The sequence below is a fragment of the Ambystoma mexicanum genome, chromosome 5p, assembly GCF_040938575.1.
Source record: "Ambystoma mexicanum isolate Mex_15411 chromosome 5p, UKY_AmexF1_1, whole genome shotgun sequence".
Classification (NCBI taxonomy): Eukaryota; Metazoa; Chordata; class Amphibia; order Caudata; family Ambystomatidae; genus Ambystoma; species Ambystoma mexicanum.
Window position 1 is genome coordinate 933,560,149 of NC_090930.1, and position 25,929 is coordinate 933,586,077.

General features: G+C 45.6%; 1 protein-coding gene across 8 annotated transcripts in view; it reads left to right on the forward strand.

Annotated features, from left to right (window-relative positions):
- PIEZO2 (piezo type mechanosensitive ion channel component 2) overlaps nucleotides 1–25,929 on the forward strand; it is a 1,512,892-nt gene that overhangs the window by 604,787 nt on the left and 882,176 nt on the right. For all 8 annotated transcript variants that reach the window (XM_069613375.1, XM_069613368.1, XM_069613370.1 and 5 more), the window contains exon 4: nucleotides 10,079–10,121. In XM_069613375.1, coding sequence (XP_069469476.1) covers nucleotides 10,079–10,121 — 43 coding nt within the window. The remainder of the gene's footprint in view (nucleotides 1–10,078; nucleotides 10,122–25,929) is intronic.

Below are 25,929 nucleotides of genomic sequence, written 5' to 3' on the forward strand. Positions count from 1 at the left end.
AGGTATTGACTATTCCAAAATTCTTGAGTTTGTGAGACCAGTGGCAGGTGCAACCTTGTATTGGGCATCTGGGTAGTGGATGTAACAGGCCACCACAGTGTCCCCTTATCTCTAGATAGATAGTTGGTTTGTGTTATGTTTCCTTTTTATTTTACATCCAATTTGAGTTTGGGGGCTTTATGTCACACTTTTGGGGGCATTGATCTCATCCATTATTTTCACGAGAGATCTTTGAGGTTCTCAAAACCAGTGTCTTCTAAATTTGGCAGATGCACATGTTTTCGTCTGCTGTGCAGGAAATTCACCTTTGCACCACGTAACTCAACTCACTTCACGCTTTGCCTCCCTCCCTAATTGAAACTGTTTAGTGAATTAGTCAATGGGCCTCATTTATTTTATTGTCAAATTTGTTTATTGGCATTTGTTATGTAGTACATTTACAGGACACCAGGCGTGTCCGCATTTATAGGATAATGAGCATTTCAGAATAAAACATTTAACAAATTAACATTACAAAATTCAACTATCTCCCAGTGTTTGCTGTTAAGGTGAAGTTGCTGGGTGGAGCGGGGTGGGGGATCCTGATGGTCTGGAGGGGGGGAAAATGGAGGGGGCCCATGCCTGTGAAAGCCCAGTGGGGTGACAGCGTGGTGGTCACAGGTCTTGTCAATTCAGTTCATGGTTCTGTTTCAGTGGGTTCATAACAATTCATGGGGGCTTGTCATCTGAGGGGTAGAACAGGGAGTCTGTGAGTTCTTTCCAGGCCTCAAGGGTCATACTAGAGTCATCTGTGGATCTGGCCACACTGTCCTCCCAAGCCGTTGTTTCTGCTCGTACCCAGCGTTTCAGTTCAGAGTGCCAGCTTTTCTGTTGGGGCCCAGTCGTTTTCTTCCAAGACATTGCCATGGTCCTCTTTGCCAGTATACACATAATGTCCATTAATCTGGTGAGGTGCATGAGTTTGGCCGGTCTGGTGTATGTGCCGAGCAGGCATTCCTCTGGGGTCCATTTGTATCTAGTCACCCCCAGATTGTCGCTTGTCTGCTGTATGGCGGACCACAGGGATTGTGTCTTAATGCACTTCCAGAACACGTGGATCAAGTCCGCATTGCTCTGTCCACACCATGTGCAGTTAGAGGGCAACATGTTTTTGATTTTTGCCAGCCTGGATGGAGTTAGGCATGTTCGGTGTAGCAGGTTGAGTTGTATTTGTCTGAATCTGTGGTTCCTGGAGACAGACTTGGGGAATGTCAAGGCCCTTTCCCATTCTCCATCTGACAGTTCCCAGCCCATGTCTGCTTCCCATTTGCCTCTCAAAGCGGGACCCCGTGGGTTGGGGACGTCGCTCAGGTGGGCATAGATCTGGGACACCGGCTTCCAGCCCTCGCCTAGAGCATAAAGTAGTGTGATCAGGGGGTTTGGTTCTGGTTCTTCCGGCCATGACGACCATTTGGTTCTTGCTGTGGTTCTCATCTTCTGATACCACAGGAACTGGCCCGTATGGACTCCATCTACTTCCTGAAGTGTTTCAAAGTCTTTAAAGGCCCCATCCGCAAACAGGTCCCCCCATGAGTATATCCCGTTCCTTTCCCAGCGCCTGAGGTGGTGCAAATCTGCTACGGAGCCACATAGGTCCGAGAGTAGTGGTATATCCGGGGAGTAGTGGGGCTTAGAGCAGGTGAGGGTTACTGTCCTGCGCCATACTTTCTGCCCCAGGATAGCCATGGAAGGGGCATTTCGCATTAGGTGGGAGGGGGCCCAGATGAGTTCTTTCATATGCAACGGGGATACTAGGGTCTGCAGGAGGGGGGTCTCGGATGTGGCTACATCTGCTAGCCATTTAGTGACAAAACTAAGCTGTGCTGCAAGGTAGTACTTTTCGAAGTTCGGGAGTTAGATTCCCCCTTGGGTGTACGGTAGCATCAGGGTGGAAAATGCTATTTTGCGTCTCCCCGACCCCCACAAGAAGTCCCAGGTTATCCTTTCTAGCAGGCGGAAAAAAGGCGCATTAATGTAAAAATGTATGTTCTGGAACCCGTACAAGAATCTGGGAAGGACAATCATTTTAACTATAGCAGCTCTTCCCATCATGGATAGGGGGAGTTTCGCCCAAAATTGCATGGATTTTCTCAAGGCTGGGATCGCAGTCTTCGTGTTGTGTTCATGCATTAATGTAGGGGTATGCATTATGTGTATACCTAAATACTTAAATGAGGTCAGCTCCCAGTGTAGTCCTACCGCAGGAAGTTCTGCTATGTCTTTCCCCTTGAGGCCTGCCAGAGGGAAGAGGCAGGACTTTGCCCTACTAAATTGTATACCAGAGAACCTTGCAAAGTTGTCTAGGACGTCTAACATCGTGGGCACGTTATTTTGTGGGCCTCTGACGTATAATAGCACGTCGTCTGCATAAAGAGAAATAATATGGTCAATACCCCCCAGCCGTATCCCGGCATCAAAGAATTGTCTTCGGAAGTATATGGCAATGGGTTCCAGTCTCAGTACGCAAAGCAAGGGGGAGAGCGGGCATCCCTGCCTAATGCCCCAGCGTATGTCCCAGGCTTCTGATATGTGTTTCCCTGTTTTTACTCTGGCCGTAGGTCTGTTATAGAGTATCTTGATCCATCTAATGAACCTTGGGCCAAAGCCGAAACTCAGAAGAACCTCCACGAGCCACTCCCAAAATATAGAATCGAACGCCTTAATGGCATCCAGGGACAGCACCGCATATGTCTCCGTATTGGCCTCTGTCTGGGCAATAACCTGTTGCACTCTACGTAGGTTCATGGTCGTGTTCCGGCTTGGTATGAAGCCACACTGATCCTCGTGTACCACGTCCCCTATAATTTTCGCCAGTCTGTCTGCTAATACAGTGGTCAATATTTTCACATCTCAGTTAAGCATGGCTATTGGGCGGTGGGAGTCGCATTTATCGGCGGGCTTATTTGGCTTAATGATTGGAATTAACAAGGTTTCCCTCATTCTGTCAGGAAGTATCCCTCTCTCATGTGCCCCCTGGAAGACCTCATGTAACAAGGGTGTTAGGGAGGTCTCATATGCCTTATAAAACTCAGTGGGCAGTCCGTCACTCCCGTGGGTCTTAGCATTGGTCAGTGACTTGATTGCCTCTGCTATATCCTCCGCTGTGATATCTGCGTCAAGGGCTTCAGCCTGTTCAGGGGTCAATTTGGGGAGCCCTATTTCCTCCAGGGTGTCTATGATTTGGTCTCGTGGAACCTGATCCTTGTGAGAGTAAAGGTGTTCGTAGAAGCCCTTAAAGGTTTCGTTTATATCTTGCTGTGTCTGTACTACCTTACCTTCTTCAGTCTGTATCATGGTAATCGTGTGCTGGGGGTGTTCTTTCCTACACAACCAGGCCAGCATTCTGCTAGGTCTATCGGCTTCTCGGTGCATTCTGTTTGTTTTGGTGGCATAATCAAACTTGGCTAGTCTTTCCCAAGCCTGGGCACATTTAACTCTAAGTTCCTTAAGGTTATCTTCCCTTTGGTGAGTATTCACCGGGGTAGATTCGAGCTGCTCAATCTGTCGTTCCGACTGATCTAATTCACCCCTCAATTGTTTCCTGATGCCCCCTGCTTTCGCGATGATTTCCCCCCTCGCCACTATTTTGAGAGCATCCCACATCGTGCTCAGGCGGGCAACGCTTCCCGTATTCCTCTCAACAAAACTATCTATAAATTCATGCAGTTCTTCTCTGAACACCGGATCACTTAAGGCGTCTATCGGCATTCTCCAAATAGGGATAGTGGGTCTGGGGCCCGTTTGATTCCAATCTATTAAGAGCGGTGAGTTGTCTGAAATGGTCCTTCCCAAATATTGCGCTTCTTCTATTCATGACAGGTATTCTTGAGTGTGTGAAGATCATGAGGGGAGGAGAAGTATGAGTACCCCCGAGAATCAGGATGGTGCTCTCTCCAGACGTCAGCCAGGTTCAACCTATCTGACAATAAGGACAAGGCTGTGGTTGCCGCTGAGGGCCCTTTCGGGTGGGGCTGGGACCTGTCAAGGCTTGCATCATGGACACAATTAAAGTCCCCCCCATAAGAAAATACCATGTCTGTAAGGTGCGATTTTAGCCTACATGGAGTTCAAGTGTGCCGGAATGTTAGTATTGGGGAGGTAAGAGTTCACTATGCATATTTCATCCTGTTCCAAGTGGCCCCAGAGAATTACAAACCTGCCCTCAGGGTCTGTCTCAGACCTGGTTAGGTGGAAAGGGAGTTGGGGATGGATCCAAGTGTACACACCTCTTGCATATTTGGAGTAGGTAGTGCCCACGCCCTGTCCCCCCCAATGTGCTCCCAGTCTAGCCAGGGAGTCTGCCGTGCAGTGCGTCTCCTGCAGCAGCGCTATCTGCACTCTTTTCCTGTTCAAGTAAGACTTGATTCTATTCCGGCGTAAGTAGGTTCCCAGGCCCCTCACATTCCAAGTCATTATCTTTATTTTAGTATTAGATGCCATTTCGAATCAATCGAGTTGTCAGTGAATCAGTCCGGCACCTACCAGTGACTTCCGCGGCATCCCCTGGTCCATGCCGTCTCCCCTCTCGTCCACCTTCTCCAGCATCACTCATTTCACTCGTAGGAGATTCCGTAACTTGAGTAACTCCCATTGCCTTGAATGGGGAAAAACAAACAAAACAAGATGAACAGTCCCTAGCAGTTGCTCCCAACTTGCAACGCTCAGGGGGTCCCGAGCCTTCCAGGCCACTCCTGGCCTTCCGGATCAGGTTGTGTGTGGGCAGGCTGCTCACACAGTTTTCAGTGGGGTGTGTTGCCTAACTTCACTCGTTTGGTCCTTTGAGCTCTCGTCCGATATAGCTTACTTGTATAGCTTACTTTACTGAAGGCTTGCATTGGATGGTGCTTGGTTGGGGTCGATCGTTATGAGGGGAGTACCTGTTTCCTTCTCTTTCTGGCAGGCTCCCAATCAGCCCCGGTCCGACTTTGAAGGCCAGGTTGTTATGTTCTAGCCACATGTTGGCCGCAGCCGGAGTCTCTAGAAATATCGCTTTTCCATTATAGAGAACCTTGAGGCGTGATGGGTAGAGCAGCATGTACTTTAAATTAAGATTCCTTAGGTGGGCTTTTATCGGGATAAAGGAGTTCCTTGCTCGTTGCACTGCAGGGGTATAGTCGGGGTATATAACTATTGTTGCGTCTTTCCTCTTTATCTCCCCTCCTTCTCTGGAGTATCTCAATATGGTTTCTCGATCTCAGAAATTTAAGATCTTAGCTATAATTGGGCGTGGATGGGATCCGGGTGGAGGACGTTTCTGGAGGGATCTGTGGGCCTTTTGCACGGGGAACCCTTGGGAGAGGTTACCCGGTCCAATTTCCTGTAGCAACAGTGTTTCGATAAAGTCTGTCGGGTCTGGGCCCTCCGAGTCCTCAGGGACCCCTAGTATGCGGATATTGTTTCGGCGGGCCCGTCCTTCGGCCTCCTCGGAGCGGGCCTCCAGCCTGATCACTTTCTGTTCCAGATCCTGGACCATCCTCTTCAGGACTCGGGTGTCCTCTACGTTTTCCTGGAGGGTGGTCTCTGCTACTGTGACCCTTTCCGTTAAGTTGCGGGCATCTTGACGCATAAGCTGAATGTCCGATTTCTCCTCTTCCAGTCTTCCTTCGAGTGATGTGCGGAGGGCCGCTATTGGTTGGAGGACTTGCGCATGTTTGAGATCCTCTCCTTGTTGGGGCAGTTCCTCGACAGGTTCTGGGTCTTGTTGCGACTGTCTCTGGGGTCTAACTGTCGTGAAGGAATCCATGGTGACCAGTTTCAGCTTGTTCTTGGGGAGAGACATTTTTGGGGGGGGGGCTGCGGGTTCGTTTCCGCGCACTGTGTAGATCATCCTAGTAGCCTCCTCTTTTCGGCTGATGTGTTAAAGATATCGAGTAGCCCTTGGCAGCTCCGTATCTGGCGACCCAGTTGCGGTTTCGCGAACACCCCTCTCTCGGTTCCAGGGAAGTTGGGTGGGGTGCTGTCGCTGTTCGGACCGTCGATACGGCCGGGCATAGGCCCCGGCTGCCCGCCGGTTTCAGGGTCTCGGCCCACCTTTGCCACTGTGTCTAGCAAGGAGCTTCCCTAGGGCCGGTCTGCAGACTCTCGGCTCGTGAGTTTCGAATCCAAGATGGCGTTCTCTCAGAAGCTTATTTGGGATTCGGAGGGGCGGGAGGGGTCCACCATCTATGTCGTCGCTGGATTGCCTGCGGGGTTCAGTGTTTCCCGGCCCTCCATTGCCAGGGGCTTATTGTCCGCTCCTTTTCTAGTAGGAACCCCGGGTCTATCAGGCAGGGTCCGCTCCCTCCTCCTCACCTGCTGCGCTCTTCCCGGCTCGGGGTGAATTTCTCCGCTTCCACCTCGATCGCTCCGTAGGCCCAGAGGGTAGAATCCCAGACTTCTCCGCTCTTCCACGCAGTCACCAGGGCAGAGACGGAGCCGGAGCACGATCAGTTAGCCCCGGTGGCCTCGGTACCAGTGTACGTCTCGCCCTGCAGTATGTCGCACTAGGTCAAAGCTCTAGTCTTGGCGCGCAACGGGCGCCGCCATCTTGCGGGCCCCGGGGGCTCGAGTTTGGGCTTCCCGTTTTCTGGCTTTGCTTCTCCGATTCGGGCCAGGAGTCAGGGAGAGTGTCAGGAAGTGGTTCCCCTTCCGTTCTGTCCGATCCGGTCCTGGATTACCGACCCATTACCGCGATATTCTTGTCATATGGAAGGATCACGGACGGAGATCTGCAGGAGCCTGTCTTCACAGCATGCGCGCAGGCCACGCCCCCGTCAATGGGCCTCATTAGGACCCAGGCGTTAAGGGGTTAACGGCGCCGTAAAAGGCTGCAGCGCCGTTAAACCCTTAACGCCTTACTACGAGGTCCCTTTGCGGGACCCGACCTTAATGGCTGGTCTAGACCAGCCGTTAAAGTAGGGGCCCGCAAAGGGACTCGCGATGTGCGTTAACGTACTTACCGCCTTCCCCATTCCCATTATGCCCTATGGGGCTAAAATGGGAATGGGGAAGGGCCATGGTGGCATGGGGAATTACCACCCCGCCCACCTTGGAATGGGGTGGTAATTCCCCATTCCGCCATGGCGGATTCCGGCATCGACCATGGTGCTAATAGCAGCATGGTTTTCCGCCGGAGTCCTAATGAGGGCCAATGTCAGCTTTGCTCAAAAGAGGTTAAGGCAGGCTTGGCCTGTGGGTAGAAGTGTGCTGGCTCCTGATTGCCTGATGAGAACAGCTTGTGCAAATCTTTTCACGCTAGATGCAGCAGCACAGACCTTTGCACACTCTGACCTTTAGTGATAAATGAATAATTGAGAAATCCTAACCAGATAGTTTAGTGTATCTGTGGAAGGCAGGAGGTGTGCAAGGTCAGTCTGGAGCCAGCTCTGGGTTAGACATGCGAGGTGTCATGAGGAGAGTCCTGTCTGTGTGCGAGCTGTTCATTGCCCATATGACACGTAGTGCATTCAGGACATTTTGGGCCAGTCCCTGATAACAGGTGTTATATGTTTGCTATTTGCATTAATTAGATGTTTCACAGTAGCACAGAGGGTGGGTGTGGTGGGTGCTCAACTCCAGACTCAATCTCCCGCTTGAGCACAGGGCGGACCTTTATTTATAGGTGGTGTCCTCATACCATGACAGCATAATCATGGTGCGCGCATGCACGCCTGCAGAACAGTGGTTCAGCGATAGCCACTGTGAGGCAAGAATGGGCATCTTGACCCCAAAGTTGCCAAACAAGGTATTTTGTGACCTTTCACCCAACACTTAGAGTAGGACCTGCAGATAGTTGCACTGCACGTCTTTGTGTTAACGTAGTGACGGATTGTTTGCATACATTGCAGTGTCAAGAATACAAGTGCACTGGAGAAGCCTGGCAGGATTCTAAGATGGTAGTAACGTGGTAGGAAGCATAGGTGAGGATGTCTGAGAACGTCTATACTTAACATTGTGAAGTACTAGTTTCTCTGTGTTTGCAAGAAAACGTATGCAAATTACATTCTCCATTAGTCCTTTCTCTAACAGCCCTTTTTAAATGTGATTTGTTACAATGAATTCAATATCTGAAGATTTTTTTTTTAACCAGTCTAGATTTCTCCAGTAAACAAAACATAATTCAATGGCATTGATGTTTTGCTGGCCTGAAAGATTTCTGCACCATGGACCACAGTCTCCTGAGAAGAAATCTTGCAAAGATTGACTGGCACCTGTGCGGCATAAGCAGCCATGATGGATTCAAGCACAGGCTCAGTGAGAGTGCACAAGAAATTGCAAATCTTTACATGATATAGCTGTCAGCCCACTGTATTTATTAGTGATTGATGACGTATCAAACGTAAACGGGTCACTTCAAGGAGCAAAGAGGCGGGACTGGGAACATGTGTCAAGAATATGGAGTGGTGCACTTAATCCCATTCTCAGCCGAAGCAGAGCGCTCTTTCCTGGGACCTGGTCGTTGTTGTCACATTCAGGGTAAAGCAGTGAAGACCAGTGGTGGTGGGTTCGTTTATCAATTGGAGGGGCGTCATTTTTCCCCAGAATGTGTGGACTCACCGAGCGTAGCAAGGGAGCCCTAGCCAATCAACCAAGGGTGGTTTGTGTGGTTTCTCTCTCCGAGAATATTTTAAAAATATTGGGTTATAATTGTGTATTTTCAGCAAACTTTCTGCGAAAATATGGGTAAAAAAACACAGTTTGCAATGGGTTTTGTAGCATAACACATGACAAAATCCAATAGATGCAACAAGTCACCAACATTGCACAGGAGCATTTTGCAACTCTTTTCCATGATCTCCCCCCCCACCCCCGCGCAATACATGCAGTCCGAAGATATGTTTATGCTGTCCGTGGCCATACATAAGCATGGAGGCCGAACCAAGATTTACCTGTGTTACCATATAAGTGAGTACTCCTCACAGCTTTACCAGTGCAAAATTACTATTGCTCACTTTTAGTCCTGAATAAACATAGTTATAACAAACAATTCAATGCTATTGTTATCCCTATATGTTTGACTTCTAACTGTAATTTGAAAGGATTGCAATGTAAAAGGACTATTGCCCCTGGGCTGTGGCCAGCTTGTGTTTCCCCCGCTGAGATTTCTCCAGGCATACACTGAGTGAATTAGAGTGATTAACTGCTTCTATCATTTTGGTGATCCATTCGTAAACCTCATCGATAATGGAGACGATATGATTCATATGTTGTCCAATAATTATAGAACAGGCCCTTGAAATCCTCGTCCAGAGTGTGCAAGACTTCCTGATCGTGCTTAGTGTTGCTTTTATAAATTATAATGATGTTCTATAAATGTAATAGCATCCACCTGTAGCATTACCAGTTCGGTATGCATTTTTAATGTAATTTTTCATATGTGTATTTCATTAACGCACCTCATTTATGATCATGTTTACAATGATCAAGTGATGTGTTGCATCCGAGTCGCGTTCTGCGGTGTGCGCCGATCCGCACAGAAAATGATGGCACTACCCAAGACAAGTTTGCGTTGTCTGTTTTTTGGGGGGATCTGTTATAGATGGTGAAGGGTGTGGAATGTATTCCTTCCGTGAAAAAAGACTTTATGGACATCGCCTCTGCAGTCTCCTCATTAAATGATTCAGGGATATTTCAAGATGGAAGCTTGACTTACCCCCGGGCAAAGTCATTATTTATGCATGCACACAGTCTGAACAGCTCAAAAGAGCTGTATTTCATATGTTCAAGTTTAAAGTACCCAGTGCATTACTATGCAATGAACTCTATCTACTAATGGCATGCACAAACATAATTTATTATGAATGTATATGTGTATTAGTAAATTGCATTATATGTATTCAGTGCATGTGTGATGAAAAATATATTTTGAGATTGTATGGTATAACTATAACAACATCAATAAAAATAAAATATCCAGAAATAATCAATGTTAATGAGATCTCCATGCCCAGGCTGTTTCTTACTCTTTGTCTAAAACCAAATATGCTTTACAGTGTTATACATATTATAAAATACACAATCAATCAGGTGTCTATAATGATTTTTTTTTTTTTTTTTATAGGTACAACGTGGGAGAAGTCCTTCAGGCACTTAGGATTTGAAAGGTAAGGAATTATTTTTCTATTGAGAAAATGGTTACTCTTAATTTCTGGATAATTTCTGGATACTGAGCGGCAAGTGGTTGCTGTGTTGCTTGTGGACGTGGCAAGCAGTAGCCATGTTGTGTGTTAAATCAAACCGTTCCGCCTGACGGGTTTCTAATGTGTTCTTCCTCAGTTCTTCCTCAGTACAATGCCCAGTAAAAATGCGCACTGGCTGCTTAAAATGCTCGCCTGCAAAAAGCTTCCTACAGCATTAGCACTAGAAAGGGTGAATGATGGAAAGATAACTAATTTAATCTGGTGATGGCTGTGGGAGCTTAGATTGTGGAATCAGAGAACCTGGCATCTTGTCCCACTTTTCCTCTTGCCCAAATTGTGAAATCCAATGGAAATGCCTCTGCTCCTCAGCCAGGTCATTTCTCAGTGTGCTCTATACAAGGCCTTGTACTCACACACTTTTGCTGAGGAATTACATTAGAATGTGCTGCAGGATTGGGCTGCCGCCAGAAAAATGCATCCAATCCTGCAGCAACTTTGAACTTCTAACTTTTCATTTGAAGGCTTACCCGAAAAGAAAAGCTGATGGAGCAGACAAATGAACACACGAGTCCAGCGAGACTGCAAGACCCCTCAACACTGCCAGCCTCTTATACTCTAAAGCAGTGGTGGAAGGTCTGGCCCTCGAGCCTTCACATCTCTTTTGTTTTAAGGATAACCAATGAATATGTACCTAGGTTCCCATTTGCCCTTTTTTTGAGAAGTGTCTGGCGTTGCACATTTGAGGGCTGCTATATCCCCATTCCTGCAGGTTTTCATCAAAGCAAACTCACTGGAGAGCCAACTTGTGGGGTCCTTAATAGGCAACTATCTTAACTCAGTCGTTGCTTAGGCAAATGAGGGTTGACTTGAGGATCCAACTGAACCCAGAGAAACAAAACTGCAGGAATCTTCTTTGAGCTTGGCAGGGCATGTTTAGAACGCCTAATTCGTGCCTCAGAGCATCTCTTGGGGAGCTGGTAGATAACCTGGAGACCTTCCACTGATAGGTGTTCTGCATGACCTCCCGACACCTGCATGGTGTAGAACCCAGAGGTCACTGCCGCATAGTGCAGCTGTCTAGCTTTTAGCCTCCCGCACTTAGAGGCATTTATCAAGCCTTTTACCATCAACATCGACAGTAAAAGCGAAAAAAGACACAGGCGACTTGTTTGGCCATGTCAGGCCTAGATAAGTATAAATGCTGACAACCTTAATTGTTTCCATTTTAATAAACCAGCTTGCTTTCATGCCACCCTTTACAAAGCCCAACATGTTTGCTTTTGACAGATTTAGTTTAAACCCGTGGCCGTTGAAGTAAGAGGTGGTGCAATTTAAGCTCTGCTTTAAGCCACAAGGTGTGAGGTTGATTAAAACTGTGTCATCAGCATATAGCAAGGTACTAAATTCTGTCCGGTAAAGAGTGGATGGATTAACCTTTGCATGGCATTATGAGTGCTAAATTCATACGGAAACAAGGCAAATAATAGTGGGGTTAGTGGGCTCCAGGGTTTTATCCCCCTTTTTATGAAAAAGTCCCCTGAGTACTAATTGGCCCTGGTGCTACTAACCTCAGCTGAGGTGGCCTCGTACGTCAGTTGCAATAGTTAAAGATGCCTGGCTCGGACCCCAATGCGATCAAGCTTTTCCCATAACAAATTGCAGTTAATAGAGTCAAATGCTTTTTACAGGTCTAAGAAGCCTGCAAAGGCGGTTATTCCTTGGTCTGTATGCTTCTTGCAATAGCATTCAGCACAAAGTATTGATCCTTGGTAGAGGAGCATTTTTTCTGAAACCCAGCCTGAATGTCAGGGAGGATTTTGTTTTCCTTGATCCATTCTTCCAATCTTGCTTCCACACATCCTGCAAAAATCTTATTTGGGACATCTGTGAATGAGGTTGGTCAATAACAATGCAGGTCTGCGTTGGGCCTTTTTTGAACAATGGTACAATCAGCCTTTGATTTATCTATAACATGCAATTAAATTAAAAGCTTGTTTCAAGACAGGTGCCCACCAACCTCAGGTCCATAAAAACGGCTCAAGCTTTAGGCCATCCAGGCCGGCAGCTTTTCCATTTTTCAGATTCAACATCTGTGTTACTATTTCGTCGTGAGTAAAATTGATAATTTCTTGAACCTTACTTCCTGTGAACTTACTTTGATACATCAGCAAGGAATATCGACGCTTAGTACCACCAAAAATTGAATCCGCCAGTCACCAAGTCAAAGTTATGAATATAACTTTATTCTGTACAGTTTCAAATATCAAAGCAGATAGCTATCTGGCTCCCAGGTGCCTCGCAGTGTGTACCAGCAAACACTGTGAGGGGAGTAAGTGCTGGTCATCACAAAGCATGCAGTATTCATAGCCCAGCCCTTCTCCAAACTAATAAGTTACAAATGTGGGTTTGTGCCCAGTTCACAAAACAAATATAACAATATTAGTATATACTTTGTCCTTCCTATACTTGAAGATTCAATGGTGGTGTTGGTTCTCCAGCTTAGGTTGATCCTAGTTTCAAGAAATGAATTCAATAGTTAATTGGTAAGGCACATAGTTTTAGTTTGTCAACCATTCAGTTCTGATGTTTGTATATGGCTGATGTTATTGATGCAAACAACACTTTGAATTGAAGTTCACTCTAGCTCCAAGGTTGCTTAAACATACTGGCAAACTTTGTTGCATCCAGCTGTGTAGATCTTTCCTTGTTTCTTGAGCTTTAGGATAAGTCCTGTTCCAAGAAATGCACAAAGGATTTCTTCCAAAAACTCACAGCATTAGTTACTTTGCATGGTATGTCACTGTTTGAGGGAGGATGAGTCTGTAGACATAGATAACACTTTGAATGAGAGTTCATTCTGACTACAAGGTCTTTTTGCACAGAACAAATAGTCTGCTCTTGGCAGCTCTACTGGTTTAGGTTCAAAGGTCAGTCTGCTCTGGCAGCTGAAAACATGGTCAATCATTTCTGAACAGAGAGCAAGATTCAGAATCAAAATGGCAGATGTTTTCCACAATGGCGGCAAAGTCAATTCTGTCTAAATCTAGTTAAGCATAGGTTTTTAATACAAATGTGAAATGGCTTAGGCCAATGTTTATAATCAGGCAGTATTTATGCGAATATGGTTTAACAACCTGTAGACCAATTGTTCTCATTGGTTGACAGCACTCCTCTGAAATGGTCTATGCAGACTTCCAAGGGAATTGACCCACATCACCTTCCTCTGTTTCATTGAATCTCCTAGAAACCTGATTTCCAAAACTTTTTTTTTTCCGAACTTGCTTGTCCAGCAGCTCCTATAATTTGGATGGATTCCTCTCTTAGATCTTCCATTTAATTCAACAAACAAATGTTTGCTCATAAAATTGTCCATTTAGTGTCCCAAGCATCCCAGCTTTGCTCTGGGATTCCTCCACCCACATTAATTTGTCAGGGCGAGCCCGAACCTCCCCTAAATTCACATTCAATTCGCCTATGAATATGGTACTGTCCCCTGATCTATCCAATCCAACATCATTGCAGGAGAAGAAACTGCTCCTTAAGACTTCTAACTCACTTAATTTTGGGTGAAATATGAATATTTACCACCACCAATTTTTGGCCAGGCTGTATTACCCCTTAGACAGAGAGATCGACAGTATCTGCATTTCTGTCCTTTCACCTGTGCAGAGAGAGATTTCCTCACCAGTGTCTCCAGGCTCTTTCCCCAGCTACCCTTTTTCGATTTCTCTATTTTTAGCAAGAATATATTGACATTTTCAAACCTATCATGCAGGCAGACCTCATCATCCAGACATGTTTCCTGCAGACAAATTACATCGAACAGAATGGCCCTCTTAATCCACTCCACATCATACAGCTTATCTTTAATACCTACGGTGTCTAAATTCACTATTCTTAGTGTGGCCCCATTAATGGCTGCCTGATCGCATGCCCTCCTGTTGTCTTTCTGTACTACATTAAACATAAAATGGCGGGACAAAAGACATGCAACGTAAACACGCTCTAGTGCACCTCTAGAGGTAGCGCTGCACTGCTGGCCTTCTACTGATCTTCATGTATGTTCCAGCACATTGCTTGGCCAGTCAGGAATTGACTGATGGGCTTGCCGGGAAGGTCCACAATAGCTCTGGGGAGAAAAAATGGCTCCGATTCTGGGTTCCAGCCATGGGTAGTGGAGAAAGCAAGAGTCAGAAAACACTTAGATTCCTTTTGCAACTAGGACATCTTTACATTTTATCATGAAGTACCTAATTTATGTGTCCAAACTGGATATTGCAGCCATGCAATTGGAGATAATTTGGCACGTAGTAAAGTTTCTGCACAAGATGTAATTTACCTCCAGGATCTCTGACAAAACTTTCACAAAAGATTGATACCCAGAGGTTTCTAAGTGCGGACCCAAGAATCGAACCTGTGTTGCTGCGTCTCGTCTTGTTTCCAACACGAGCACGGTTCCCCTGAGCTATCCTCCCAACACTTTGAATGTGCAAATCAAATGAAGACCTCTCCATCCTTCTAGTGGCTCTGTTCATAGTTCCCCTCTCTACCCATCACTCACAGCACGCCAAGCTTCCTTTTTCAGGGTCGGGACCGAGTGGGCCAGCATCCTTAGTGAACGCAGCCCCCTTCTGGGCCTCTCTGAATTGCAACTTTCTTTGGAGGTTCTGCTGGGGGTTCCATTTCTCTTTGGGGTAAAACCAGTGGGCTTATGTCAGTGAGTGTCCACATTCAGGCCACTAGCTTTGCAGACCCAGTTGCCATGCCAACAGTACCCGCTGTGCCTTTATTTGTACACTGGGAACAATGGGTGAATGCTCCTGACTCTGCCTGGCATCCCTTCGATGCTGCCTCCCCTAAATTTGATTGTACTATCATGCCCATAGCCACTTGTTCCACTGGAGGCTCTGGTTATGCCCGTGCCACAGTCTCACAGGCATTGTCCACCATTCTTTTTTCCCTCTTTTGCTTGTTATAGCAGTTCCCATAGAAACGCATTAGGGCCTCTTAGTAACCATTCAATAATCTCTAGGCATTTGTCTAAACCAGCAAGGTAATTATTTCTTGCCTCGTTTTGAGCCCTTTGGCCACTGTTCAAATTCATTAGGGACAGATTTGCATTTACTGTGCATGGCGAGAACGTCGGAGCCATATTTGCCTCTACTCGTTGTTGGGCTAAACTGCCGCCTACTAGCACGCGGCTCTGGGGAGCCAGCAGATTGCTGCTTGGCAATCCTTGTGGTCCTGTGGTTTGATTTCTTGAACTGAAGCACAGATTGTTATCTGTCTTCCTTTCTCCTTGGGGTTCTCTGTTGTACCAAGAGCCTTGTTCCCCGTCATGGTGGGTTTCTCTTTGATTATTACGTGAAACGCTGGAATGTCTGTGAATTTTTGTTTGTTAGAGGAGATTTCCACATAATTGATCCTCTAGCAAAAGTAGGGCTATGAAGTTCGACCTTCCCTGCCAAGAGGTTGCGCACTTCAGAGGGGTGAGGCGTCGGGCCCACTTGGCAATTTTCTGCTTACTGGAGCGGCCAGTTGATCATCCACTCCAGTGCATTTTAGATCAAGATACTTAAGGAGCCCTCCAGCCTCTTTTCCTTTGCAGCTGGGGAACAGGTGTAAGTGGATCTAGGTCACCTGGCCTAAACCCCGCCCACCTGGTGCCTTTCTGCTTGCTGATTTTTTTACCACTTTGCAAGCCCCGCCCACCTGGTGCCTTCCTGCTTGCCGCTCTTTTTCAGCACTTAGCAAGCCCCGCCCACCTGATGCCTTCCTGCTTGCCACTCTTTTTCCTACTTAAGGAGCCCTCCAGCCTCTTTTCCTTTGCTGCTGGGGAGCAGGTGTAAGTGGATCTAGGTCACCTGGCCTAAGTACCACCCACCTTCTTAGCCCTGCCTCTTCCTTCCTGCTCTTGACTCTTAGATCAAGGGTGTCTCTCGCCCGGGGCGTCCAAAGTGAAGGGCAGTCAAAGAAAAGAGCAATTCCTGTTTGGACCTGTTCAGACCAGGAGGATCCAGGGTCCGACCCCCTGCTAAAACAGCAGGTAAGCATGCACAAACATGTGCTTACACCCTCTGTCCCCACATCCCCACAGGCCATCCCCACCCCCTCTGGTCCCCCTGTGTTGTTCCCTTGTGCACCCCCCCCTTCCCACACACCTGTCCTGATATATTCTGGTTTCACCATCACCGTCTTGTGGCCAATGCTGGATTTTACTTTCATGGGGCCCAGGCGCTAATGGGTTAACAGCACCGTAAAAGGCTTCGGCGCTGTTAACCTATTAGCGCCTAATTACAAGGTCCCTTTGCGGGACCCGACCTTAACGGCTGGTTTCATCAGCCGTTAAAGTAGGGACCCGCAAAGGGACCTTGGTGCTAAGTACGGTGCCGCAAATTAGCGCCTTCCCCATTCCCATTGAGCCCTATGGGGCAAAAATGGGAATGGGGAAGGGCCATGGAGGAAGGGGGAATTACCACCCCGCCAACCTTGTAATGGGGTGGTAATTCCCCCTTTCTCCATGGCGGAGTCAGTAACTTACCGGCATGGACCGCCAGGTTCGTAATGAGGCCCATGGACTTCATTGATTCACGGTGTGTCACCCTTTCTCAACTCTCATGCTGGACTTTGCATCTTGTACTCATGGTGGCCCTGAATCATACTGTTCCCATCTTCATTTTGTATTTTAGCTTGCAACATTATGTGTTACTACTGACTTCTGCATTTGTATTTGCTCTCCCCTCTTGCTTCTCCACTGTTTTTGACTGCTTACTCTCTGTTCTTCCTCCCCTCCCCTCTCCCTTTTCCTATCTGCTCCCCTCCTCCCCTTACTTTCTTCTATGCACTTACTCTATCAGAATTGTATCTGGACCTAGTATGATAGCAGCCTCGTCTGTTGCTCCCCCATCCCCTTACTGTCCCCCCCCATCCCTCCAGCCCGATCTGAAACGTTGTCAGGCCTAGTACGATAGTCACTTGTTTTGTTCCTCCCCACCCTTTCTGCACCCTTCTCCCTCACCTTTTTTTTCTCTGGCTCTACCAGAAATGGCGTCAGGCCTAGTACGGTATTCGCATGTCTGTTTCCATTTCCTTCCCACTCTCCCCTCCCTTCCTTATCTATGTCTTAGCTCTTGCACTATCTGAAATGTCATCAGGCCAAGTATGATAGTTAATTTCACATCCTTACTGTTCATGGCCTGTAAGAATGTCGTTGTATTTTCCCTTGTTCCCTCCCTTGCCTTGAAGCGCTTTGAAACATATCGTGTATAGGCGCTTTATAAATAAACTATCATATCATATCAATCTATCGGAAGGAGTGATAATTTCATGGCCGGCCTCACTCGCGGATGCCTTGCCTTCTGAGGCGCAACTCTCTTCACTGTATTTCCCCAAACCATTGTGTCCACTTCCATGGCAGTAACTTTACCCCATAGTTATGTCCACTTCTTCTGCATGCAGCTGATGGGTGTCTGATGGGGGTCCTTTTGCAGCCCCAATGCCCCAGCAGCCTCTCACATCTCAAAGCCCATTTTATTGCGGATTGGGTATATCCATTTGAGCTCTGTGAATTTGCGAGCTGCGGTAGAGGTTTTATTTTCCTGCACCTTACTCGCCTAATTTTCTTCGGTTTTGGAATTGTGCCATCGCTACTTTCCACGGCTGATGGATCCGGACTTTGGGGTTTTAAACACCCGAGACATTGCAGTGCAGAAGAGAAGCTGGCCAGTGGCCAATTTGTAACTTTCCCAAACCTGAGTTGCTTAAAATGGTTTGTAGAATATGCAAATTAAATACGTATCGAGTTAAGGGGCATTTACAACTTCACCCTATGCGAGGAAGGCAGAGCTCAGGGAGCTCAGGGAACACTCAGGCAAACTTCCTTCAGTCCTCTTGGCGTAAACTCGTCGATCCGGGTGCCTCGATTGCCTCCCCCCCCCCCCCCGCTTGCCTACTGGGTTCTGTGGTTCTTGTTGTAAAGCATCTCCCCCTACAACAAGAAATGCACGATTGCGGGTAGGCGCAGAGGTGCTAGGTAAGTGGAGTAGAGGGCACGGCCATCATGTACAGCAAAGCGCACCCTAAAATACCATTAGGAGCTATTGGAAGCACATTTATATCATAAGTAGTCATTTTTCGGTATCTTGAAAACCTAATGTACTTGTGGCAGTCTCGCATTGTCTATCCCTGTTCTCAGCCATACATGTTGCTAAATGCATCTTCATCAATACATTTATTGAGTGCATACTTCAACAACTGGGCTCCGTCAGCAGGGACTGCGCATGCAGCTTCACCTTATGGGTACCCAAAAGACCCAGAATCCTAACCCCCTTGACCTAAACCCATGTATACTTCACAATGTACTTTAGGAATGATAATCCCAAGGATTCGTTCTGCGCTCACCACACAATCCCAAACTCCCTTAAATACAAACGCCTATAACACTCGCCCCACCCTCCCACCTCCCATTTTCCAGGATTTACAGATTTTGCCCGTCAGGGACCTCCAAAATAGTGCATGCCCTTGTCACACCACACACATTGACCAACACGGCTGCCACAGTAGTGTCCTCCTTATAGTATCCCTACTTCACATTATCCCTGCTTTATGTTATACATGTTTTAATGGCATTTTTGCCACCCTGCGCCTACTTCTGAAAATGCAGTAGTAATCGTGCAAGAGGGGAGGCGGGCCCAGGAATGTGAGGAGTGAACATAATATTATGTTTTATTTTTGCATAGAGAATAAGGCACCGTATTAATATGTTAAAGTATTGGGCTGAATAATATAAAAGTAGGCAGTACAGGGGAGATCGGAATAAGGGAAAACATGATGCATAGTAGAATGGAGGGAGGAGTAAGTGAAGGAAGGAGCGTTGCAAGAATCAGACTATTTGCACCTGCTCAATGGCAGGCATGACGTCACAAGAGCATATCAGACGCCCCGATTGAGTAGGCCTGGACACACCTCCTAAAACTGGCATGCAAGACCCTTAAACCACTTTAGTGCAATGTGTCCTATCCCACCTGTCTACTGCTGGGATTTTGTGTCAATCAACTCCTGTTTGAATCGTGATCCTGGGCTCCAGTAAGGTCCCTTGGATCTTAGGCTGAATCTTAGGTTGACACATCAAGTTTGTTTAGCCAATTGGAGGCCTTGACTCACCTAAAAGAAGGGCAAGGCTCTATAAAATGCCATGCCAACTTGCTGGCCGAGCCTGGGTCTGTTACACTGTTTGAGGAGGAGTGGCTATGCCTGGCTCCTAAGTGGAGGGATTTCAGAGAATATTGACAGGTTAGGGGAACATGGTGTTTTTGTTTGTGTAGTTTTCACTTTTTTCGAGAGCCTATGTTGTCTGGTGTTTTTATACCAATTTGCCTATTTGGTGTTTACTGTTTCTTCAACGTTTTGTTAGTTGCCCATTGAAGAAAATAAAAAAGAAACACCTGCCCTTTCCACCGATCCTGTTCCTCTTTTCTTTACCCGTTAAAAGGGTAAAAAAAAAAATCTTTCCCACAACACGTCTTTTGACCCTTTCCCAGTTTCTCCTGCATATTTGTTGTCATCATCACTCCAAATGTTTGTTGTGTCGGTTCATCATACTTGTTTTGTGCCTGCGGATAATTAAAAGTACTGTAGTGTTGATATGTGTTCTTTCTTGTTCCTTGGCTATGGAGCCATAGGTGTTTCTTTGGTTGGCTGGGTGTTTTTTCTTTACATTCTCTGGTTTTCCTAGTTCTCTGGTTCTCTTGCAATCTTTATTTAAAAAGAGAGGTGGGTATAAGCAGGGGAATATCACACTCACGGCACTGAGAAGAGAAGCTGTTGGTCTTTGAGGAGGAGGAGGAGTTGTATTTCTTCTCGCTGAAGGACGAGGATTCCTCTAAGATTGACCGGAGTGTGGGAACCTTATGCTGTTTGTTGGCACCAGCTTATGGTAATGGGCTACAGAGCATCCCTGGGCTTTCAAGTCAGTGGAGGAAGCTTAATTGAGGTTGTGGGGCAGCCTCCGAAGGGGGAGGAGTGGAAGAGGAAGCAGGATCATTGGTGGAGACCTTGACTATGGAGGCAGGGATGGCAGGACAGGCCCGGTCAGAAGTGGAGGCCCCACAGAGTTGGGAGAGGCAAGGCCTGTGGTGGAGGCCACAGTGAAGGCAGGAGATGTAGGGCCTGTGGTAGAGTGGAATGGTGTGATGTAGGTGACAATGCAGGAGGATTCGACTGGTGTGTTCCTTATTTGGCAAGTGGGGGCAGTTGAGTCAAGCACCCTGGAGGAGTTTTCTGAGATGGTGCCTGCCTTGGGGTGGGTGGGATGTAAAAGAAGGAAGTGATCTTGACCTCAGTAGGATAAGAATGCAAATGATATGCAGGTTTTTGAAGCGCACCATGTTGAGGCAGTTCCATAGGGGGAGGACCAGACACTGGGAACACTACAATAGGCAGTTGCCCGGTCAAGTGGCACAGCGAGTAGAGCGCTCGCATTGACATCCGTGCAGAGCCTGCTAACGCAGGATCGAATCTCGGCGGGCCAAACTCAGCCTTTCATCCTTCTGAGGTCGATAAATGAGTACCACACACCATGGGTAATAATAAGCAGCGCTCAGATACCTGAGGGTTTGTAGCGCTATATAAATGCCAAATTATTATTATTACTAGGCATAGGAGGTAAACGAGTACACACAGGGGGCAACGGAAGCTGAGAATGGAGGATAGAGCAAATACTTCTTCCCCTTCACACAGTCCTCAAGATCCTATGTGTGTGAAAACTTCAGCCTATCACTGAGGAAGTCTGTCAAGGATGATAAGTGGGAAATCATCTGCAAGGTAAATGGTTAGGGAAAGAAGTGGGGCAGGGGCAGATAAGCAAGCGCCATGTCCTGCGGATGATGGCCATTCAGAATCACATTTGCTGATGGCACCAAGAGATTTACGAGGTGAATCAGTCCCCTGCCACCAATGTTCACATCTGTGGCCAGGCTTCCACCCCAGGCATCTCCAACAGTGGCGAGGATGAGGGCCGGTGCTAACATCTCAAAGGCCAGGTCACAGTGTAGCCAGAACCGCCATGCCAAACAGCATGCAATCACTGAACCTACCAAGCCTGCACCAATGGCTTTGGGCAACAGCAGACCTGTGTTGTCGGGGCCACACAGCAAGTGGTTGGAGGCCGCACAACAGGAAGCACATTTGGACAGAATCTGTTGGTCCAGACATGCAGGCAGATACTGGTTGCATTGCCTGGTGAATCTCAGCTGATGAAGATGGAATCAGCTCCTGTGAAGAGGTATCTGCTTCAGCACCATCCTTTCCCCTCTCAGGTGGCTATACAGGGAGAAGAAATGATAGTTATGGGGGAGCAATTGTCCTCTTCTGGGGACCCACACATTTGAGATTGGCAGCGCTCTGTGGGAGAGCCTGCTTCATGCTTATATGACAAAATGTCAAGTTGTATGAGGTGATTGTGTCATGCTTTAGGGTAGTATCTGTACACTTCTAAGGTCCTCATTACGAATTTGGAGGTGTAGTAAACTATGTGCGTTGAGTCTGTTACCACCACTTCTTTTGTGTTAATGGAATCACTGTCTCCTTTACCTCACCGTCGAGTTTGATAATGCTGGAGATAAAACCAAAAATGGAAGAAGGTAAAGGAGGTAATGGCAAAAATAAGTAAGCATTTCTGCTCTTGGTAAATCTGCCAAAAATCCCCATGCAGTTCTAGGGATTCAAAAAATGGATCTTTACACAATCATACCACCACTCATAATCCCGGGGTAATGGCGCGGCGACGCGCGCCAGTAAAGATAAATCATTTCGCCTGCAAATTAGAAGATCTACCCTGGATGCAGGCTGTTTATATGGAATCTGTTTACAATGCAAATAGCGTTTTATGATTGTTTTTCTGATGTTAATGTGTAGGGTTGGTTGATATATTATGTATTTATGATGATTGCATGTGTATTGATGTATTCGCTGTGCCATGGCACTCATGCCAAATACATGTGAATTGACTGGAGGAAGGACTCGGAGACAGATGGAGGACATGATGTGATGCGATGTTATCATTCATCGTCCTCACCTGTCGCCTCTTTTCCACACGAGGCTGCTTCCGTAGCAGGAGGACGCGCGGGCCATTGAGTCTGATTCTGAAAGCATGGACGGCAATCTGTAACATCTTGTATTTTCCCGCCGGTGTTCCGCTGACTAGAATTCCTCTCTCAGAAATCTTTTGTTGTTAGTAATATTATTATTATTATTGTTAATGTGTTTATTGGGCATATCCCAGCTGCGAGAAGCAACCGAATGCTTAACTGTGTACACTGTATATTTGTATATTTACAATGAATGCCATGGGATAGAAATCCCACGTCCTCACCCTCTGACTAGGACCACAAATGGGCACACACGAACCTCGTAACAAATTAGCACGAGGAGTGGAGCTTTGGGCCCTTGCTAGACAATGATGTGTCGAAATGTGAATAACAATTGCTGATACCTGTTCTCCATTTCAAAATCCAGATGTCTTTCTTGCACCCAACATCTGCTCCGTGTGTCTCTCTGTTCCCTCCCCTTAACACGTGTCTTGTAGCCTGATCAATGCCCCGTCCGCTTATTTAGGTTCGTTGTACATATCTTTCTTACCTCTCAGCATGACATTTGCTCTCCATTTTGTGGCTCTGCCCATTCCCCTTCAAGTCGTCTTTGTGGTCTCCCAAAAGTTAAAATTAGAAAAGGGAAAAGGGGGCTTCCCTTCCTCCATACCCGGCACACATTTATATCTGGAAGCCATCTAAAATCTCTTAAACTGTATATTTGGACATTAATGTGTGCATGACAAATGAGTAGCGTTTGGTGTGCAAACATGAAATTCTGAGTCCGTACACGACACCTACGCAAGCAGCAGAAAGGACCACGAGCACAGACAGTGCCAGCACTTAATGGCCCTCAATTCAATTAAGGCTGTTACCAGAGGGACTCAGCGGCTCGAATGCCAAATTATTACATACGTGTGTACAATGGTTTTGAAAACATAGTAAATGGTAACAATAAATTACTATTTCATTCATTTTACAAAACGATGATTTTATTAATTGACATGGGAGATCAATAATTTTTCATATGCCAATACAAAATAATCAAACTAGATGCATAGATGTACCCTCTTATAGAATAGTGGTGTGCATTGTGAGGCTGCCGATACACAATATTCATGTGACAAAAGACCTGCTTCCAGTGGCAGGATTATTGTCAAAGGATATTGAAATCCATTTTTGAACCCTTTAAAAGTTCTTTCTGGAAAATAAACGCATTGGGGCCATTGATTGTATTGGTTAAAAAAGGCATACAATTCAAAAGCACCATATGGAAATTGTGAGCAATTCTGACTTGGTGATAATGCATCTGTGAGTGTTAATGCATAGCCAACAAAAAGTACGGTTAACAGGCTGGTCAAAGGTTGGTTGTATGGTTGGTGGCTCAGTATGGGGGGCGCTTTGGGACATAATTCAAGATTCGTAAATGTATGTAGCGAACACTAAAATGTATACATTGCATTCTGGGATACATCCATCATGTATTGAGAGGCATCCATTATACACTGGTATATGCACACTGCACAGTCAGATCCATACATTACATACTGAGAGCTATGCACTGTATATTGAGTTATATGCAGTATTTATCGAAATAGATACACTGAAGGCAGAGATACATTGTATACTGTGAGGTATAAACAGTAGTGACATTCAAATATGATATTTTGAGGTATGTATGCATATGCACTGTACACTGAGGTACACACATTGTATCCTGAGATGTGTATACAGTATTTTCAGATGAATATATTATGCATCAAAATATTTGCACTGTCTACTGAGATGAATGCATTGCATTTTGAAACATATGGACGGTACACTGAGATATATTCATTATACGTTGAGATGCAAATACTGAATATTGAACTACATATATTAAATATTGAAATGTATACATGTTATGCTGAGATATATATAATGTATATTGAGATGTATACACAGTATATTGAGATGCATCTATTTTTTATTGAAATGCATCTAGTGCAGATTGAAATGCATACATTGCATAGCAACTTATGTATATAATATAGTGAGATGTGCAGGCTACAATCTAATAACCCATGTACACAACATGCTGTAATGCATACATATAATGAGGGATTGTTTATACTATATGGTAAGAGACATACATGTTATAGTATAATCCATCTACAACATAATACAAAAGACATATTATAAACTTCTTGTACACCCCATACCAAAACATATGTATTGATCATTAAAATGTATATGCTATTCAATGGAATGTATATACTACATGTTGAAAAAGGTACATGATATATTGAGAATCTTTATACACTGTAGGGAGAAGCTGGCATATAGCATGTTAAAATGAACTTGTTTTCTTATACACACAACACTGAAAATGTCATATGGTTTACAGTACTGCCTACTGGAGGGGGTGGCTTGTTCCTCTCTTGCTAGTTTCACTTTCTACTAGTTGTTCATGGTAGTTGCTTGGCCTTCAGTGATTGGAGATGTTTCCAAAGATATGCCCTATCTGCCAGTTTATTGAAAGTCTGACTCTTAGCCAGCGAGCCTGGGCTGCTTTGTGGTGAGCTTCTTTGTATAATTACTGTTGGTTTTGGGTACAGGAGAAATGGTTGGCAGCACAGCACACTGTCCATTTCGTGCTGCCAGTAGGTTTGGAATGTTGCATTCAGTGTGTCCGATGTGAACGTGTTATCACCACTCCAATGGTTGTGTTTACTTTCGAGTAGCTGTCATGTCGACGTATGAGAGAGAATACTTAGGGCTGGGTGGATAAATGTTCATTTTCTTGCAAAGAGAGCATATGAATAGCAAATTGAATGAAAAAGCTGGAAAATAGCCTATTTTGTCATCTGGGACATTGGCAACTATTTTCACAGACGATAGAAATGATCACATAGCAAATGTCTCTGCAAATTGTTCATCATTTGAACCAAAGCAAATCTTTTTTAGAACAATCCAATGTGGGGTTTTTCTCTTTATTTTGTAATTAAATAATCTATTTTCTGAGGGATGGTTTATCTTTTTATTTTTAAAAACTCAATGTTTTAAAGTTCAAAAATGCAGTTTTAATGAATTGATTACTTTATGTAACAAATTCATTTGCTTTTCCCTTTTTGTCAGGGCTAAAACCAAAAGCCAAATTGCAATGGTACACAATACATCAGTAAGCATTTGCTGAGCTGCATTAAATACAGCAGAGACCAATTTCATTCCTTTTAATTCTAAATTGCAGCAAGACTGTCTACAATACCATCGTCTGATTCCAAATATTGATCATAGGTATTTTGAAGAATGATAGAGGCATTTCCTACAAATCTACAAACGTAGGTTATTAAACAAACTCTTAGTATTGTCTCTCGTCTCAGAATGTTCGAGTGGGCTATAGATTTGCACCCCACCAAAGAAGAGTTACATGTGGCTGTTAGTCTTCTTGGACGAGTTAAAGCAGATGGTCCAGAAGGTTTATCATGCATATAGAAAAGTATAGGGTACGGTGTTGCCTACAATGGTAGCGGAAAGTGATCAAATTCAGAGAGTAACTGAACTCGGAGGAAGGCAGAGATACAAGGTCTGTGATATATCGTCACGTGTTCTCCCAGCTGAAGATGTTGGCACTTCAATCATCCATGGTAATTAATAACATCAATATCAACAGCATGACTTAATGCATTATAATAGTGTCATGAATA